Source organism: Ascaphus truei, chromosome 9, assembly GCF_040206685.1.
Source record: "Ascaphus truei isolate aAscTru1 chromosome 9, aAscTru1.hap1, whole genome shotgun sequence".
In the NCBI taxonomy this organism is placed as follows: domain Eukaryota; kingdom Metazoa; phylum Chordata; class Amphibia; order Anura; family Ascaphidae; genus Ascaphus; species Ascaphus truei.
The window spans coordinates 18,516,113-18,536,949 of record NC_134491.1 but is presented as its reverse complement, the minus strand read 5'-3'; the positions used below and the strand labels follow the sequence as shown (position 1 = coordinate 18,536,949).

The window sequence follows — 20,837 nt, the reverse complement described above, 5'->3', positions numbered from 1 at the left end:
CCCCTTCCCACCGCCCCCCCCCTTCCCACCGCCTCCCCCCCCTTCCCACCGCCTCCCCCCCCTTCCCACCGCCTCCCCCCCTTCCCACCGCCTCCCCCCCCTTCCCACCGCCTCCCCCCCTTCACACCGCCTCCCCCCCTTCACACCGCCTCCCCCCCTTCACACCGCCTCCCCCCCCTTCCCACCGCCCCCCCCCTTCCCCACCGCCTCCCCCCCCTTCCCACCGCCTCCCCCCCCTTCCCACCGCCTCCCCCCCTTCCCACCGCCTCCCCCCCCTTCCCACCGCCTCCCCCCCTTCACACCGCCTCCCCCCCTTCACACCGCCTCCCCCCCTTCACACCGCCTCCCACCCCCCCTTCCCACCGCCTCCCACCCCCCCTTCCCACCGCCTCCCACCCCCCCTTCCCACCGCCTCCCCCCCTTCCCACCGCCTCCCCCCCTTCCCACCGCCTCCCTCCCCCCCTTCCCACCGCCTCCCACCCCCCCCTTCCCACCGCCTCCCACCCCCCTTCACACCGCCTCCCACCCCCCCTTCCCACCGCCTCCCACCCCCCCTTCCCACCGCCTCCCACCGCCTCCCCCCCCCCTTCCCACCGCCTCCCACCCCCCCTTCCCACCGCCTCCCACCCCCCCTTCCCACCGCCTCCCACCCCCCCTTCCCACCGCCTCCCCCCCCCTTCCCACCGCCTCCCCCCCCCCTTCCCACCGCCTCCCCCCCCCCTTCCCACCGCCTCCCACCCCCCTTCCCACCGCCTCCCACACCCCTTCCCACCGCCTCCCACCCCCCGCCTTCCCACCGCCCCCCGCCCCACCGCCTCCCACCCCCCGCCTTCCCACCGCCCCCCGCCCCACCGCCTCCCACCCCCCGCCTTCCCACCGCCTCCCACCCCCCGCCTTCCCTCCGCCTCCCCCTTCCCACCTCCTCCCCCTTCCCACCACCTCACCCCTCCCCCCCCCCTTTCCACCACCTCACCCCTCCCCCCCCCTTTCCACCACCTCCCCCCCTTCCCACCACCTCCCCCCCTTCCCACCACCTCCCCCCCCTTCCCACCACCTCCCCCCTCCTCCCCCTTCCCACCACCTTCCCCCCCTTCCCACCACCTCCCCCCTCCTCCCCCTTCCCACCACCTTCCCCCTCCTCCCCCTTCCCACCACCTTCCCCCTCCTCCCCCTTCCCACCACATCCCCCCTTCTCTCCCTTTCCACCACCTTCCCCCTCCTCCTCCTTCCCACCACCTCCCCCCTTCCCACCACCTCCCCCCTTCTCCCCCTTCCCACCACCTCCCCCCTTCTCCCCCTTTCCACCACCTCCCCCCTCCTCCCCCTTCCCACCACCTCCCCCCTTCTCCCCCTTTCCACCACCTCCCCCCCGCTCCCCTTCCCCCCCCGCTCCCCTTCCCCCCCCCGCTCCCCTTCACCCCCCCTCCGCTCCCCTTTCCACCCCCCCCTCCACCTCTTTTTACCCTTTCCCCTCCCACACTTCAACCCCCTCCTCAAACCCTTCCCCCCCTCCTCTAACCCTTCCCCCCCTCCTCTAACCCTTCCCCCCTTCCCTCCCCCCCCTCCTCTAACCCTTCCCCCCCTCCTCTAACCCTTCCCCCCCTCCTCTAACCCTTCCCCCCCCCTCCTCTAACCCTTCCCCCCTCCTCCACCCCTTGCCCCCCTCCTCCACCCCCTCCTCCCCTTCCCGCCGCCCTTCGCCTTCATGCCCGCCTTACCGCCTCCCCACCCCCGCCTCTGCCTTTCACCCGCCCTTACTCCGGCCGCCTCTGCCTTTCACCCACCGCCTCACAGCCGCTGCACGCACTCAACAGACACCCGCCACACTCAACACATACCTGCCGCCACACACACCTGCTGCCTCCCGCCCCTACCCCCCGACATCACTGACCCACCGCCTCACACCCTAGCAGGACCCCCACTCACAGAAAGCACTCACAACCCACGGGCCAGCCGCCGCCTCACACCCTAGCAGGACCCCCACTCACAGACAGCACTCACAACCCACGCGCCACCCGCCGCCTCACACCCTTGCAGGACCCCCACTCACAGACAGCACTCACAACCCACGCGCCACCCGCCGCCTCACACCCTAGCAGGACCCCCACTCACAGACAGCACTCACAACCCACGCGCCACCCGCCGCCTCACACCCTAGCAGGACACACGACTCAGATTTTTACATCACTTATGGCACCAAAATATACATTGTACTGTGGTGTGGTTACAATAAACCATTTTTATACAACATCGTATTACATTTTCTTCCATCTTTCTTTTCAATATTATTATCCAACCTTTACAACAAACAGTCACCTATTGTTCCACGATTTATAAATAATACTACCTATTACGCATTTACATCCCGGGCAACGCCGGGTCTCTCAGCTAGTATATATATATATATATATATATGTGTAGAAAAGGTAATTTATTAAATCAAAAACACAAACAACTAACTGGAGAGCCTGCCTGACTAAATGTAAGAAACATGTGGAAAAAAACAAAAAAATAACTCAAATGCTACTCATTCATGGACATTATCCTGTGGACTGTGCTGACCTATGATTGCAGTGCCATATTACCAAGGAACTGAGTATCATTCTAATCTCCCCTCTTTTTCCCCATTACTTTCATTTATGTATTTGGGTCACTGAAGTATCTCTATTATATGTCTCCTTTGTTAGAACATTATTTCTGTGGCAATAGGCTGTTAATCTGCTGTTATTTTATACTTTGCCAATGGTATAGCACATATGTTAATCTCTCTGCATTTTTTGTATATTTTTCCTTGTAGACTCATGATATCCTCCTACATGACCGGCCAGGCCAGTCTGTATTTTTCATTGTGGGAACTATGTTCCCCCAGTGATTTATCACTCTAGGATATCAGATTATTTATACTGGGTTTATTATATTGCATTTGCGTTATTTTTTTGTTTTTTTCCACATGTTTCTTACATTTAGTCAGGCAGGCTCTCCAGTTAGTTGTTTGTTTTTGATTTAATAAATTACCTTTTCTACTTTTGCATACATTTGTCTGAGTGCTTTTTAGAGGTTTTCTTTTTTGTGTTTCCATATTCATTATTTTCCTCCAGCACCACCTAGCAGTTTACATTCTTCCTGCGATATCTTTTTCAGATATACTCTTAGTCTGATTAAGTTAGGTTTAGACATTGCAATACTCATTGGTAGTTGATGCGGTATTCACTCTCTGTGTATGTCATATATATAATATATATATAATATTAGTACGGGAAAAAGATACAGCCGGGTAGGTACAAAAGAACTGTATTCACATAAGAAATACACGGCACTGCATTCAATGTTTCGGCAAGACGTGACCTTCCTCGGGGATGTGGTTCTTCCCCCCCCGAGTCTGTTGCTTCTAAACCATTTAAAGTAAATAAGGCACTTGGCCCCGATGGCATACATCCAAGAGTTCTCAAGGAGTTAAGTTCAGTAATAACCCAACCATTACTTTTAATATTCAAGGACTACTTTTCCACAGGCTCAGTACCACACGATTGGCGTAAAGCAGATGTGGTGCCTATAGTTAACAAGGGAGCTAGATCACAACTGGGGAATTTCAGACCTGTAAGCCGGACTTCAATAGTGGGGAAACTACTTGAAGGTTTAATACAGGATAATATTCAGGAATACCTAATGGAAAACACAATTATTAGTAATAGTCAGCATGAATTTATGAAGGATAGATCTTGCCAAACTAACCTTATTTGTTTTTTTAGAGGAGGTAAGTAGGAATTTAAACCAGGGTAATGCAGTTGATTTGGTCTACTTAGATTTTGCAAAGGCTTTTGATATGGTTCCACACGAGGTTTGTGTACAAAATAAAGCAAATTGGACTCGGTAATAATATACTGTATGCACCTGGATTGAAAACTGGTTGAAAGATAGACAACAGCGGGTTGTCATAAATTGAACTTTTTCAGTTTGGGCTAAAGTTGTGAGTGGTGTACCTCGGGGATCGTTACTAAGACCCCTGCTTTTTAACTTGTTTTTATTAATGACCTTGAGGTTGGCATCGAGACCCAAGTCTCCATCTTTGCTGATGATACTAAATTGTGTAAGGTAGTAGAATCAGAGCAGGTTGTAATTTCTCTCCAGAAGGACTTGGAGAGACTGGAAACATGGGCAGGTAAATGGCAGATGAGGTTTAATACAGATAAATGTAAGGTTATGCATTTGGGATGCAAGAATAAACAGGCGACTTATTAATTAAATGGGGATAAATTGGGGGAATCCTTGATGGAGAACGATTTAGGAGTGCTTGTAGACAGCAGGCTTTGCAATAGTGCCCAAAGTCATGCAGTAGCTGCAAAGGCAAACAAGATCTTATCTTGCATTAAACGGGCAATAGATGAAAGGGAAGTAAACATAATTATGCCCCTTTACAAAGCATTAGTAAGACCACACCTTGAATATGGAGTACAATTTTGGCCACCACTCCTTAGAAAAGACATTATGGAACTAGAGAGTGCAGAGATGAGCCACCAAATGAATAAAGGGGATGGACAATCTAACATATGACGAGAGGCTAGCTAAATTAGATTTATTTACATTAGAAAAGAGGCGTCTAAGAGGGGATATGATGTACAAATATATTCTGGGACAGTATAAGGAGCTTTCAAATGATCTATTCATCCCAAGGGCAGTACAAAGGACTCTGGTCATCTCTCTTGGTTGGTGGAAAGCAGATTTCACCAGCAACAAAGGAAAGGGTTCTTTACAGTAAGGGCAGTTAAAATGTGGAATGCAGATGCAATAGATTTGTTCCAAAAAAGGTTGGACATCTTTTTAGATAGGAAAGGTATACAGGGATATAACAAATAAGTATACATGGGAAGGATGTTGATCCAGAGATTAATCCGGTTGTCAATTCTTGGAGCCAGGAAGGAATTTATTTTTCCCCTTATGAGATATCATTGGATGATATGTCACTGAGGTTTTTTATTTGCCTTCCTCTGGATCAATAAGTAAGTATAGATGTAGGATAAAGTATCTGCTGTCTACATTTAGCATAGGTTGAACTTGATGGACCTATGTCTTTTTTCAACCTCCTCTACTATGTAACTATGTAACTATGTAAAAGATCTTTGTGTTGGAAGAAACAGGAACCTAACTAATGATATATGTAATATCGATGCATCTACACATTCCAGGTTTGTAAATGACATCACAAATCCAAGATGGCTTAGCAAGTCAGTAACACTTTGCAATGTGTTGCTCACCTTTCTGACTGCATAGGGTTTAGATATCCACCAAACAGGATTTGTGACAGCGCTGTGATCTTTTGCTGAAGGACCCACTGGATCTAACAGTTAACGATTTCTACAGGGATTGCTGGTTTCACAAAGTGTCACTGATCCCAGCTTAGCCACTAACTCAGAGGCGGCCAACTCCAGTCCCCAAGGGCCACCAACAGGTCAGGTATTAGGGATATCCCTGCTTCAGCAGAGGTGGCTAAATCAGTGGCTCTGTCATTGTGATTGAGCCACCTATGCTGAAGCAGGAATATCTTTAAAACATGGCCTGTTGTTGGCCATTGAGGACTTGAGTTGACCTCCCCCCCCCCCCCCCCCCCTGATCTAACTGATGTGTTTTCTTTTTCAGGAGTTATATGAAGCATTTTTATACAGCCACCATGAATCAAAGGAAACCAGAAGGGAAATCTCCACTCCTCGTCTCAGCCCAAATACCATAATTTGTTTGCGAGTCATCTTATCCCAGAACTCTAGACTCGTACAAGCTGTAATCAGGTTTTTACTAGTAGAAGATGCTCACACCTCTGCACTGGAGTATAACCAGTGTCTGCTTGGCATATCGGTGAACTTTCTTTTAAACTCGTTGGCATCTCTCCAGGAGATTCAACAGAGCCATGAATCCCAAGAACATTTAGCTAGCCAGACAGCCGATCAGATTTGCAATGTCCTAAGCACTATGCACTTCAACGTGGAACTGCAAGCCAGTGACCTCAGGCACTTGTGTGAGGAACTCTTCAAAGCCTGCTGGGGCGGGGGAAGTATTTTGAAAGAAGAGCAAGTACTGGGATGTATGTTGAGGAAGCAGAACTATGCCTTGGTCAGTATGTATGGCAGTGTCGCAAGTGAAAGAATGAAGGCCCAGATTATTGCACAGAGGACTCCAGAAAGAGGTTGGCATATTTGTGTGTTAATGTCTGCAGTCATGCAGCCCGTATTGTATAAAGTGTGATAGCACCGATTTGAATGGGGCTTTCCAAGCTCTGTATAAAACGGGTGGGCATCCAGTCCTCAAGGGCCACCAACAGGTCAGGTTTTCAGGATATCCCTGCTTTAGCACAGGTGACCCAGTCAGGATGACTGAGCCACCTGTGCTGAAGCGGGGATATCCTGAAAACCCGACCTGTTAGTGGACCTTAAGGACTGGACTTGACCACCCCTGGTATATAATAATGGCCATAGTAATTTTATGAGGCTCACAGACACTTGGACAGTCGTAGTTCATATTGGTTGATATTTAAATTAGTGTTTTTTTGTTTTGTTTTTACTTTTAAATATATTAAATACTAGGGCTCTTTTGATACACGAATAAAATATTAATGTTCCATTTTAGAGCTCTGTGCTAAAAGTGTATACAATTATGATAAGAAGTATCATACTAAATACCTGGTTTTGATTATTAAGGAATGTTAAAAAGTTAATGACATTTTCTAACGGCAGAACTCCTCAGCCCTATGTTCAGGATTTTAACTTGTCTCGCTTCTAAAGGGGTCTGTGAGAAATTTGGAGTAAAGGTCTTCTTTAAAAGCACTGTGTTTCTTCCTTGTTTCACCGTATATCCCTCCTTTTCTTTGTTGTACAGCAACGACAGAGCTTTCTGACTCGGAAAGAGCCATTCTCAATTTATTCTGTGACCCTGAACAAGCAATCCCATGGAAGACGGCTTATTTCTACTTCCTGTGTACTGGCAAACACTTCCTGGAGGAGATTCTGGTTTGTCCCTCGAGTTATTTTTTTTTTTTTTTTTCTCCGCTTGCTTATATTATCCTGATATAGGTTGACAATTCTTTGTACATGTAATGGTGTATCTCTGTGTTTTTCAACAGGGGTTCCTAGGAATCCGTGGGTTCCCCAGGCGTCCCTAAATGCTTCCCTGTAATTTTCAGGTCATTTTGGAAATTGTACCAAATACAGATGAATTTCCAATGCATCTGATCTCAGACGCGCTATTAGAGAGGGTTGGGGTTCCTTACAATGCATCTGATCTCAGACGCGCTATTAGAGAGGGTTGGGGTTCCTTACAATGCATCTGATCTCAGACGCTCTATTAGAGAGGGTTGGGGTTCCTTACAATGCACCTGATCTCAGACGCGCTACTAGAGAGGGTTGGGGTTCCTTACAATGCATCTGATCTCAGACACGCTATTAGAGAGGGTTGGGGTTCCTTACAATGCAGCTGATATCAGACGCGCTATTAGAGAGGGTTGGGGTTCCTTACAATGCATCTAATCTCAGACACGCTATTAGAGAGGGTTGGGATTCCTTACAATGCATCTAATCTCAGACGCGCTATTAGAGAGGGTTGGGGTTCCTTACAATGCATCTGATCTCAGACGCGCTATTAGAGAGGGTTGGGGTTCCTTACAATGCATCTGATCTCAGACGCGCTATTAGAGAGGGTTGGGGTTCCTTACAATGCATCTAATCTCAGACGCGCTATTAGAGAGGGTTGGGGTTCCTTACAATGCATCTGATCTCAGACGCGCTATTAGAGAGGGTTGGGGTTCCTTACAATGCATCTGATCTCAGACGCGCTATTAGAGAGGGTTGGGGTTCCTTACAATGCATCTGATCTCAGACGCGCTATTAGAGAAGGTTGGGGTTCCTTACAATGCATCTGATCTCAGACGCGCTATTAGAGGGGGTTGGGGTTCCTTACAATGCATCTGATCTCAGACGCGCTATTAGAGGGGGTTGGGGTTCCTTACAATGCATCTGATCTCAGACGCGCTATTAGAGAGGGTTGGGGTTCCTCAGAATTGCGCAATATAATTTTATGGACGGTTCTCCAGACCCAATTCTACTAAAAGAACTCTGCTCTTCTATATGGTGTTATTCTGCCTTTAATGCAGCCTCCACGTCAGAAAGTATACTGCAGGATGCAGGGTGCAGAAGATTTGTAGATAAGCTGAATTTGTTTCTGGAACAAGGGTCTAGTTATTCTTTTCCTGTGTATTTGTGTGAAAGTGGCACTCCAATAATCCATTTATTTGTGTAAGGGCTGGAGTTGGCCACCCCTGGTCTATAGGACACTATACTGTTCCTGTGGGTTAATCTCTGCTCACCGAAGACAAAGCCTTTTACACAAAAAATGTTTAATACAATTAAAATTGTATGCTAGAAGAGATTTAAAAATCTCAATTTGAATTCTCTGTTTTGGGTTACCTCATGCCTTTGATCCTTTGACATCAAGCTTGCAAAAGGGCAGAGAACTTCCACAACGTGGCATCATTTGTATCGCCGAGTCTCAATTTAAAGTTACATTTTTTTGGAATCTTTTCGTGCCTTCTGCCAATTCCTGTTTAATAATATCCAGGTTTTGTTACAGGTTGTGGTTAGTTAGTGGATCATCATGAGACGTCTTCATGGATTACATTTAATGAACAGAGCTCTCAAAACCTTGCAGGTCTCTTTAACATGAGACAGCATCGTTGGATCAGAGACCTGTGAGGTTTATAAAGATCTGTGCATTATAATTTCAACTATAAAAGAACTACAATCTACAACAAGTCTACACTTCTCCGGGAGCAATACGCTACTATAACTTTGAACTTGACCACATCTAATAAGATTTGAGAGTATTGTGTGATACCACCCAGGCTGTATGTAATTAGCAGACCAAATATTATGGAGTAACAGGCATAGACTGATGTCTTTGAAATTCTATATGCAACACTTAACGCACTACCAGTTCTGTACAAGAAAAATGTTATTGTCACATATAATGTAAGTAGTTTTCTTTGTCTCTGGTGGTAGGTTACTGCCTTGTCCTTAATAAAAAGAGAAGATTTCTCAAGCTTGAGTATTCTGCTAGAAAAGGAGTTTAAACCACTCGGGCGCCTTCTTGTGCTGCTAGGCTGGACACACTGCCAGAGCATCGAGTCAGCAAAATCCCTGCTATGCACACTGCACAAAAATAAGGTAAGTCTTCTTTCTGGTAAAGCATTGGAAGACGAGAAAGCAGACACAAGGACAAGGTGTTTATTAAAGGAGAAGTGTAAGCGACATGGTTTAATAAATAAATAGGATTTAAACGGGGTTTTCCCAGAGCTGAACCGTGTTAATTTCAGCTCCGGGGACCCGCTGCCTACTGAGATACTTACCTCTGAAGGTGCTGCCGGTATTTCTATGCAGTTTAAAGCTCCCGTGTCACGTGGGCCAATAGGAATACAAGGGATGACATCAAGGCACCCCGTCCCGCGGTAAGCATCTCTGGAAGCAGGATGCCACCAGAGCTGAATTATTATTATTTTTTTAAACACCGCTTGTAGTGCCTCTTTTAGACCACTTTATTTGTAATGTATGATGTGCCTGGTTTATTTTCACTGTAAAAGTTACAGTAATATTCCCCAAAAATATGGGTTAATAAATAAGGGTTCCCTGCAATTTTCAGGCCATTTGAAAATGTTACCAACTACAGATGAATTTACAATGCATCAGATCTCAGACGCGCTATTAGAGAGGGTTGGGGTTCAGGCGCGCTATTAGAGAGGGTTGGGGTTCCTTACAACATTGGAAGGGCAGATATTTTTTTTTTGTGGGGGTGTGGGGCATGACGCTTACAGTGGCTCGGTACTCTTCCCCAAAGCATTTAAATTAAATGCCGGGGAACGCGCAAGGCCTCTGTAAGTCCCTTACCTTGTCTCCGGCGACTTATGGCGACGCATCGCCATGGCGTGTCACGGTGTCACGTGCCGTCAGAAAACGCCGGAGAAAAGGTATGGGGGCGTTTTGAATAAGGAACTAAATGCATTTCTAGGCCAGCGGTGCGCAAGCTATGGGGTGCGACCCCCAGGGGGGGCGCGAGACTGCCGGCCGGGGGGCGCGGGGTTTACAGAGGCCCCGCGCGCTTCCCGCGGGCACTTAAATTAAGTGCCGGGGGAGCTGCAGGGCCTCTGTAAACCTAACTTACCTAGGTTCCGGCGGCTTCCTGCCTGCGTCGCCATGGCAACGCGGCGTCGAGGTCATGTGACGTCACGTTGCTTTGGCAACGTGACGTCATGACGCCGGAGCGCAGGTAGGTGGGAGATAGGGGGGGCGCGGGAGTGAGGGGACAGCCGGCAGGGGGGCGCAGGGAAAAAAGTTTGCGCCCCCCTGTTCTAGGCAATTACTGTTTTGAGTTATAGGACTATTTCCTTGTTTTTCAGGATCTATGCAATGATTCAGTATTAAAAGACTTCTGCGATGGACTTATGTTTCAAGTTGAAGCTTTAGAGTGGTGCATAGAACATAACAGGTATTTCATACAGATTTCCTTTTCTTTTACCTCTGAAATGGAAAGAATAACATTTCTGGCCATACTGTATTTATGCTGCGGGGCTGTAAAGCACTTTAAGGCTCATTGACTTGAATAGGCCATAATAGGCCTTACAGTTTAGCCAAGCTTTTTAATGTCTCTGGCACTCTTTGCAACATACACTGGATTTGCAGTAATGTGAAAGCATTCAGGCATGCAACGCCTTGTCTAATGCATTGGAAGTTGCCAAACATTCTGCTTTCATCAGGAATGTGAGTGTTATGGAGTCATACCTAAATAAGTTAAGACTGCTTCAGTGATACCAAAGTGATGGTCATTTCTTAGACCAGGCACAATATTTAGGAGACCCTGCAAAAAAATGTTTTACGCCTCAGCATTTCTCTGAGATTAAAAAAAAAAAACTGTTGGATCACTGAAAAGAAAGTAGATGCAATTTCTGTTGAACATTTTTAATGGAACTTGAAGTGACCTCACTAAATAGCAGTACTGTTGTGACATTCTCAGGATGTCACGTTTCTGACCCTTAGGGCAGGGGTTTTCAACTCCAGTCCTCGAGATCCCCCAACAGGTCAGGTTTTTCAGGATATCCCTGCTTCAGCACAGGTGGCTCAATCAGAGGCTCTTCGAACGGAGCCACTGATTGAGCCACCTGTGCTGAAGCTGGCATTGCCTCAAAACCTGACCTGTTGGGGGGTCTTGAGAACGAGTTTAGAACCCTTGCCTTAGGCTGCGTCCATGGTATGGACGACCGCGCGGACACGTAGGCAGCGATCAGACTGCCTAAAGGCAGTGATCGCGTCTATACGGCGTGCGGGCGCGTGCGTAAGCGGGAGGGGGCACACGTTGCGCAAGTAATCAGTTAAAACTGATTTCTTGGCGCTATGGGCTTGTCACGTGAGCAGTTCGCCCAATGAGGGCGAACCAGCTCCGTGATGTTACTGGCACGCCCCTAGACACGCCCACGGATGGCGCGCATACCATGGTCAAGGAAAGCACCTGCTTTCCCTCAGCCTCCGCGCGCCTCCGCACGGGCGAAGTGTATATGGACGCAGCCTTACGGTGTTCTGAAAGTCTGTTGGCGCTTTTGTTTGTTTTTAGAGAAGATTGGGTTGACTGCGGTAAAAAGGATCGGAACAGATGAATAGGGGACTGCCTCTAATGTGGGGGTGGAGGGGAGAGGGGAAAGAACCATGTGATCGATAGATAAGCTATCGCCTGGTTGCGATGACCAACAATACTTCCCCATATACTGTTCTGCAATTTGTGAGGAATCTCAATGTCCTTGCCGGTGAGACAATGAAAATGTGTCGTCATAATAATTATTCGGTGGCTCGCTAGCCATGACGTCGCTGCCGGAAATATCAGGGCCAATTGAGGCCAATGTTTAGAGGTCTCACTGAGCAATCGCAACCTGGGGTACCGACTCGTTCAACTCATATGAGCTTGAAGAAATAAACCATTTGTGGATGGGATGGAAACCATTCAATTATATATTGTTTTATTTTTCTGTTGCAGTCAGGATATTCCCAAGGACGACCTTCTACGTCACCTCTACAGTCAGGACAGCCATTCTGCACTTTATTTTCTGCACAATCTCACAAACCTGCCGGCACTCAACGAGGACGATGTAATAAAGCTTCTGCAGAGAAGGCCACCGAGAGAGGAAGCAGCAGAGTGTGAGTTTCCATGCGCTCCGTTTGCTATTGAACATCGTTCTTAAAGGAGTAATTCTCTATTTTTATTTTGGTTTGTATTCATTTTGTTGATTTTTACAGCTTTTACAAGTTTACAGTTTTTACAAGCGGAAATAATACCAGGAATTCTCGTATCGGCCCCACCGTCTAAAATGCAACCATTGATACTTGAGAGCCTCATGAGTGTATTGAGTGTAGGCTCAGAACGGGAAGCGCAGCCAGATCTACCCATGGGTGCCAGACTCTGAAATTTAGCGAGGGAGTTATTGTCATTCACAAGACAAGTCGGCTTTTCCATCTGGCAGAGAAACCAATGCGCTTTAAAAAATTTTTTTTGATTATTTAACATATGTTTGAAGTAGAGCGGTGTCCGGAGCTGAACCCCATTCATTTCATCTCCGGGGACCCCCTGCTTCCCGGGATACAGACGTCCAAAAGGTGTCCATTGCAAAACAAATCACCCGCCTGGATTGCCGCTTTAAAAGCTGTTTGCCAAATGGAGGTATAAGGAGACACAATATTGTAATTACACACTCAACATACAGCTTACTACTATACCAGGGCAGCCACGTTCGGGCAAATACTTTCCTTTCCGCAAAGTACCACATCATTCATCACCTAGTTTGGCAATTAAGGGAGAGCTCCACTACCGATTGAGGGCATTGTACTGATGATTGTGAGATAGGAAAAATAGGCTAAAGCGCTCCAATGCCAGGAACAAAAGAATAATGCAAGCCAAACCACTAATCCAAGGTATAGGAAATGAGTAATGGTATTAGTACATAATAACCACTAGTATGGGTACTATCCTCCTGAAGACAGGTGGTAGATGGTACAAGTCCACCCACCATCAGTCTCATTGGCAGGTTCCCCTGAAATATAAACAATACTCACAAGTCCTAGGAGTGGTAGGCAGGCTGTGCAGCTTCTAATATGTAGTAAACAGGAATAAATGGAGAACAAAGCGCACAAGCAAAAACGGAGCAGGAAGGACCCAGAATCAAAAATAAATTAAAAGGGCACTTTAATGTGACAAAAGACCCATCCAACGCGTTTCGAACGTCACAGCGTTCTTTTTCAAGGATGCTTTTGCTTGTGCGCTTTGTTCTCCATTTATTCCTGTTTACTGATGATTGTGAGGCTGGAAACCATTATAATACAGAATGGAATATATAGTGTTGTATATTAAAATATTATGAAAATTGGCCCATACTTGCTAAGTGGTGCTATGCCATCAGACGCATTGCGGCTAATTTCAATGAATGCGACGTAAGGGGCCTTATGGTTTTGCTCCGCTTCGAGCATTATGTTTTTATTGCTTGTAACTTTACGTGTCAAATGTAACATCTATTTTTTTATTTTGCATACAGATTACTTAAACGAGCTAGATGTTTACACCTTGGTTCAGCGTCGCAACACCGTTGTTTTCCAGGCGTTTTGTGCCATGAAGTATAGTATCTATGCTCTCTGTGTCAATGCTCACATGCTTGTTCAGTGTAAGGACTGCCTGCCTGGCCAACTGAATATCTCCTCGGAGGATGCAGAGTTTGTTAAAAGCTTGGAAAAGGAGCAAGCTTCGTGTGAAGGTAGAACTCAGTACAGATAAGTAAAGCTTCACCTGTAATGGTCCCCATAGTCATGAGCTGTGCAGGTGGTTAATGTTCTGTGCCTTCTACACTTACAGATTTGTTTAATGCACGGGTGCTAAACTCCAGTCCTCACGACTCCCCCTCTCTCTATCCCCCCCCCCCTCCCCAACAGGACAAATTTTTAGGATATCCCAGCTTCGGCACAGGTGGCTCAATCAAACTGATTGAGCCACCTGTGCTGAAGCTGGGACTGCTTGAGCCACCGGTGCTGAAGCTAGGATAGCCTCAAAACCTGACCTGTTGGGGGGAGGTGGGGGGAGGTGGGGGGTGTCTTTAGTATTGGAGATTACCACCTCTGGTTGAGTGGACCATGTAGAAGTCCCTTTTATTACATGGATGGTAAAAACTTTCACACGCAAAGGTGCAATGTCACGTAGCTTCAGCACAGGTGGCTCAATTAGAGGCTCGGTCTTTTTTTTACAGTAATTTCACTTTGAAATGTCCATAATCAGGACTCCAAACATAATGTTTGTAAGTAGCAGTGGGTTCTGCTAATACATATAGATATTTTCCCACTTCTAGTGCAAACTCTCAGCCCATCCCTGCCCACTTTGGGGTGATCTTCTTTCCATCTAATATATAAATTATTTTTTTACTGCAGACTATTCCAATCTATTTGTGCAGTATTTTACCACGTGCCAGTATTATTTACGCCTGCTGCCTGCACCCTTGCGCTTAGAGCTGCTGGAAAACATCTTCTCTTTGATGTTTGTATCGCTGAGTGACCTGTGCATGGAGCCCTCACAACCTGAACACTATGCTATGGAGGAGAATGGAGAGGGCTTCTACCTGAAAGGTGATGGGTTTAGGAGCTTAAACAACAGCCTGGATAAGGCGAACTCTTTCGTGCTATCCTCACCAACTGAAAGTCCCCAACACAAGGAGGATTCCAAAACCAGTGCTGATTTGACGGGTATTCCTCAATGTTCAACCCCTTTTGCTAAGGAAAACTCTCAAAGGACTGCTTGTGAATTCCCGAGATTGAACTACCTAGACCTGAAACACTTCACCAGGGGATCTTCCGGCTTCTTGGTTGATGAAGTGGTTCTTGATGCCTTTTTAAAAATGCTGAAGGATCACCTGGAAGAACTTAAGGACTCCAGCCCATGGAGCGGGGATATCCTCACAGAGGAGCTGAAGTTGTTGGAGTGTTTGAACATCTCCGTGACCAAGGAGACCTTCACAAGCAGAGTTCTTCAGTTCTCAAAGTATATCTCTGAAGCACAATGGAGATACAAAGTGGCAATGAGTAATAGAAATACAGGTGGGTAAGTGAGTGGTTCCCTATTGATAGCTGAGATACTAAATAATACACCTGGTACAAAAATGTATTTTTCAGTTCATGTTCTCCAGAAACTGAGAATAAGATCCAAATAACAAAAGTAAATGTTAAGTATTTTGCAGATATATATTGTCGTTGTTTGCAAACTCACAAACACTGGTTCATATATAATGAGTAGTTTATTGCCTGTACAGATTCGGAGTATGATCATACACACAAATGTCAATGAGACTCTCTGCCAGGGGAGGGCACCAGCAGGCTTTCTATACATTTTAGATTCCTTTGTTTAAAATTGGTTACTAGGCAGAATATAATGACATCACAGCATTCCCTGTACACGAGGGGATAATGCTCTTCTAAACCAATCAAGTTACAGGTCATTTTATCCATCCCAGACAAGCTCCAAAGATTAATTAATCTAACCTAAACTGGTTCTTTTAGCTGACCACAACACTTGAGTGTTTGAGCAAAAAGGCACAATCCATATCCCCTCTCTGGAGCAAAGTTCATTCTTGCAACAACACGCATACTGACATACTGTATAATACATACAAAGACAAGATGGATTCCGCACACTGCTAACAATTTAATCTCCATAGACACCCCCAGTCTTTTTCTGTAATATCAACAGTGTATTTATTTCAGCAATATTATTTCATCAGTGTGTGTATTCAGAGAGAGCTTTGTTAGTCCAGTTGCGATAGTGCAGAAAATAAATGAGTACTTCAGTATTAGGTGATATAATTGGACTATATTGGAATATTTTATTTGGACTAACAATTTATGTCATAGGACAAGCTTTCGAGAGTTCTCCTCTCTTCCTCAGGTTGGCAATACTGATTAACAGAGGTATCTATGGCTAAAACAGGGTTAGGGAGGAGAAGAAAAAACAACCAGATATGTACTGTAGTACTGATGTACTGGTACATCTGTTTTCCCCCCCACCCCCCTTCCCCCTGCTCTCCCAAACGCTGTTTAGCCATAGATTCCTTTGTTAATCCGTGTTGCCGACCTGAGGAAGAGAGGAAAACTCTCTAAAGTTTGTCCTATGCCATACCTTTTTTATTTGGACTAAAAATGTATCACCCAATACTGAAGTACTCATTTATTCTGCACTATCGCAACTTGACTAACACGGCTATATATCTCTATAGCTATACACTGATGAAATAATATTATATATATATTACAGACACAATTTTTAAAAAATTTTTAATACTTTTTGTCCTTTTTAAAGCTAAAGTTACAAATGGCATAGTCTAGTCAATGTTGTTTAACTACCAACAGTGTGAAAGTAATGTTGTTTTTCTAGAGGAAGTGCTTGCTTCTGCAAGGCAGCCATACCGAACTGTGAAAGCCCCCAGTTTCAGAAGACGAAATCGAAGTAGGAAGAACAAAGGAGGTTGGTGCCGTGTGCATTTGGGACCGCTCCCTTGAACACAAACTTTAAGCAGGTTCTTTTTGACATACAGTATAAAGTCTTTTTTTCATTTACATCATTACTATGATCATTCTTGATCATATATTTATGATCAGTAGTTTAATATAGACACAAGTCGTAAATCAGTCCAAAAAAAGTGATAAAAAGGGGAGGAGGGGGTACCTTCTGTGCAAACTCCTGTAGAGCACAAAACGAAGCAGACAGATGAAATCAAACCCCTCCCCAGTCTTGGCTCCGTGTGTATGCAAACGGACTTTAAATAATGATTTCAAATACTGCTAGCCACTTTACAGCTCATTCAAGTCAGTGGGCTGTTAACTGGTCTCCCAGCGCTGGAAGGTGCCTCACGCAGAAGGCTGATTAGTAAATATTTCCCACTGTTGCTTACACTTGATTAAATGAATGCTGCTGCAGTGATTCCACTGTCCCAATAATCAGGGCTGTGTTCTGAAGCAGTTTTTTTTTGTTTGTTTTTGTTTTAAGACTATCACTGATACTGTAAAAAAAAAAAAAAAAACTATGTCAAACAGGAAAAATGAAATTCTGATTGGCAGAACTGTATATAAGAATATAAAATGAGTGAGTAAAAGGGAACCTGTCGTTCTAGTGCGGAGTGGCCAACTCCAGTCCTCAAGGGCCACCAACAGGTCAGGTTTTCAGGATATCCCTGCTTCAGCACAGGTGGCTCAACCAGTTGCTCAGTCAAAGACCAAACTTTTTGGGCTAAAAGTCTGAGCAACTGATTGAGCCACCTGTGCTGAAGCAGGGATATTCTGAAAACCCGACCTCTTGGTGGCCCTTGAGGACTGATGTTGGCCACTCTTGTTCTTGTGACTCGTGAGATAAGCTGTACAACGAGAGTTCTGTAGTACAGTAATGCTGTTTCCTTTGTCGTACTCTTACAGCCGGATACAAAAAGCAGATGGAAAGCACAAGCAGTGAGCGGAGTACCAGTACGTCAGGTAACAGAGCCAGTTATATGTAGAGGGATAAACAAAATATATTGTGCGCAACTAATAAACCTCTAATATAATCAGTGATACAATGTGTATTAACATATACCCTTCTAATTTTTACTCAACTGGTAAAACCACAAAAAAACCACAGTGTGAAAAAATATTTTTTTTTTTTTACATAACCGTGTAATGTGATGTAGAAAGCGTCTGCTGCTATTAAACAGGGGGTGGCTCGGCACCCCCCAAACACTGAAGATATGGAGACAAAAAAACAGCACACAACTCAAATAGTGAAGTATGAAAGTAACAAGTGTATATTAAAATAGGGGATAAATATTCTGCATACATCAAGGTATTAGGACATGAACATTGAGTGTGTTAAACACACAAGTTACCACTCGGCGGCCGCTCATACAGGAGTCAGGAGTATGTTTCCCTTGGCAGGCGTCTGGGACAGCAGCTGCGATGCTTTTCCTTCCAAATTGCACTGATGAAGTAGTTGTGACTACGAAACATGTAGGATGTAATTGGTCCAAGTGTTTTATTGCTACTCTATCCTATGTGTGCAATTTGGGCACTTTAGAGACTTTTTTCCGCTTTTGCTGTGTACTTTTGAAATCGCCACTGTGACGTCACTTCGCAGCCAGTTCACCCCTGCTTGTGGCTGCACTAAACGGAGAGCTCTGCGAACCACCCAGGTCCTCACCGACCAATCCGGGGACCCTCCCAGTACGTCTGCAGGCTGCAGATTGCTCGATCCGTCTGGAGCCCAGCTGACCAGAGGGGAGTTTCCCACAGAGACGGTGACCGAATGCAGAGGTGTTCCTAGGAAGGAAAAGCATCGCAGCTACTGTCCCAGACGCCTGCCATGGGAAACATACTCCTGACTCCTATATGAGCGGCCGCCGAGTGGTAACTTGTGTGTTTAACACACTCAATGTTTATGTCCTAATACCTTGATGTACGCAGAATATTTATCCCCTATTTTAATATACACTTGTTACTTTTATACTTCACTATTTGCGTTGTGCGCTGTTATTTTGTCTCCATATGTAGAGGGAACCTTCAGGAGGGTTGTATTAAGATCAAACAGTTTGCTCTCGTGCAATAATTTCCTTTCACATTCATTTGCGCTGGCATCGCACGTGTGAAACTTATTTGTGTTCAGATTGGGTTTGGGTTTGGTTCCCCTAATTCTGTATGTTGTGGGGCCGTCTTCCCACCCCCGCCTCCCCATGCGGGGGAAAGCTGGAGTTCCATTTGTTTGAATGAAGCTGAAGTTCTCTCCAGTCCTGGGAAGGGACTTCACAGCATATTGATTAAGGAACTTTTTGGAGTGGAACTGTTTTAACCTCCCATATACAATCTTTCACGCATCCCGTGACCTTAATGTGCAGAACAACTTCTCCCTAAACGTCCACCGTTTCTCCATCTGCACAGATACCGACACCACTACGGTGATAAGCATCTCTGGAAGCAGGGGGTCCCCAGAGCTGAAATTAACACCGTTCAGCTCAGAAGACCCTGCTTAAAACCCTTAATAAAAAAAAGTGAAACCCGTATTGCTAAGTTAACTAATAATAAAATAATCACCCTGGATAAAGAAGATTTTGTCTTGGTGTCAAACGTGCGCATGTTTATTTTACGGTTATATGTTAGAGGCAATCTAAACCGTTTCCCCCCCCCCCCCCCCCCCCCTTACAGGTTATTAATACAGGATTGAAGCAGGGGGTCTCTGGAGCTGAACCCCGTTAATTTCAGCTCCGGGACCCCCTGCTTCCATAGGTACTTACCCCCGTAGTGGGTGCCGGTAGCCATTCCAGGGTTCACATTCATTATGGCTGCGGGCCAATAGGAAGCCGTGATGTCATCCGGTGTGGCTTCCTTATTGGCCCATGCAACACGGGAGCTTTTAACTTGCAGGAGATACCGGCAACCCCCTTTGGAGGTAAGTATCTGTGCAAGCAGGGGGTCTCCAGATCTGAAATTAATGGAATTCAGCTCCAAAGACCCCCGGCTTCAACCCTGTATTTAAAAAAAAATTTGGAAGCCGGCTAAATTTGATAATTTTTTTTTTTTTAGACCGTTGCCACATGTGACTGTCTCTAAACCAATCAAATTGCGCGGCCCGACCCTTTAGTGACGTCACTGGCGACAGTCGCTAAAAAACAATTATAACTTTCGCTGGGGGCGACGGGTGACGTCATCGGCCGCATCGCCTGCACTATAAGTGTGACTTTAGATTGCTCCCTTTAAAGTATATGAAAGCCTTTAATGTAACCAGAAATATTGGTGGGTTTTTTTTTGTAGAGGGAAGTGCGAGTAATCTATCGGGCAGGAGTGACCCGGCTTACAGGACACATTCACCGCTGCGGAACCTGCTTATTCCCATGATGCTCTCCCCACCCGAATCTCTTCTCATCTCTTGTATCTTAAGAGGGAACTATATAGAAGCTCATCAGGTACTGTAGTTAGATTTAGGGTCATATTTACTAAGCGGTGCATGGGACACCTTACAGTCCAGTCTAAAATGGGCCATAAATTACCTTCCAACTTGTGCACTTTGTTAATATAGCGCTTAATGATAAACCAGGGGAGTGCAGGCTCCTGAATCTCCATAACTCTGCAATGCCAAACTTCTGTCATGTCTGAGCGAGACACAGCTTTTTTTTTTTTTTGCTTTGTTATTAATTTATATACATATATAATCTGTTAATGCATATACAGAGGTAGTGCGTGATATTGTTCCCCCAGATAACACATCATATCGCGTTACAATGCAGAATGTTACAGTTTCCATAGGATTAGATGGCAATATTGGTGCAGAATATCACAAGATATCCCAAAATATATATACCGGTGAGCCCTGCAAAGTCTCTCTCTGTGTATATACTTGGGTGAGTTAGGTATGCATCAATACAAAACAAATACACACAGCCTCACCTCTCTACTGCCCATGCTGCTTCCTCCTTTGATTGGCCACACCCCCAGGCTCTTGATACCACCTCCTGATTGGCTGCCTTACACAGCAGCAGCCAATAATAATTGTTCTTGTATAGCGCTGCTAGTTTCACATAGCGCTTTACAGAGGCATTTTGCAGGCACAGTCCCTGCCCCGTGGAGCTTACAATCTGTTTTTGGTGCCTGAGGCACAGGGAGATAAAGTGGCTTTCCCAAGGTCACAAGGAGCCGACAGCGGGAATTGAACCAGGTTCCCTTGCTTCAAACTCAGTGCCAGTCACTCACTGAGCCACTTCTTCTTCCAAGAGGGAGCCA

The 20,837-nt window shown here is 45.9% G+C and overlaps 1 protein-coding gene across 2 annotated transcripts in view; it reads left to right on the top strand.

Annotated features, from left to right (window-relative positions):
- The window catches only part of ZFYVE26 (zinc finger FYVE-type containing 26), a 77,413-nt gene that overhangs the window by 9,449 nt on the left and 47,127 nt on the right, over window positions 1–20,837 (top strand). For both annotated transcript variants that reach the window (XM_075613522.1, XM_075613521.1), the window contains exons 4-13: window positions 5,635–6,175; window positions 6,865–6,995; window positions 9,039–9,203; window positions 10,430–10,518; window positions 12,055–12,215; window positions 13,604–13,819; window positions 14,484–15,146; window positions 16,477–16,566; window positions 17,511–17,567; window positions 19,872–20,023. In XM_075613522.1, the coding sequence (XP_075469637.1) occupies window positions 5,635–6,175; window positions 6,865–6,995; window positions 9,039–9,203; window positions 10,430–10,518; window positions 12,055–12,215; window positions 13,604–13,819; window positions 14,484–15,146; window positions 16,477–16,566; window positions 17,511–17,567; window positions 19,872–20,023 (2,265 nt within the window). The remainder of the gene's footprint in view (window positions 1–5,634; window positions 6,176–6,864; window positions 6,996–9,038; window positions 9,204–10,429; window positions 10,519–12,054; window positions 12,216–13,603; window positions 13,820–14,483; window positions 15,147–16,476; window positions 16,567–17,510; window positions 17,568–19,871; window positions 20,024–20,837) is intronic.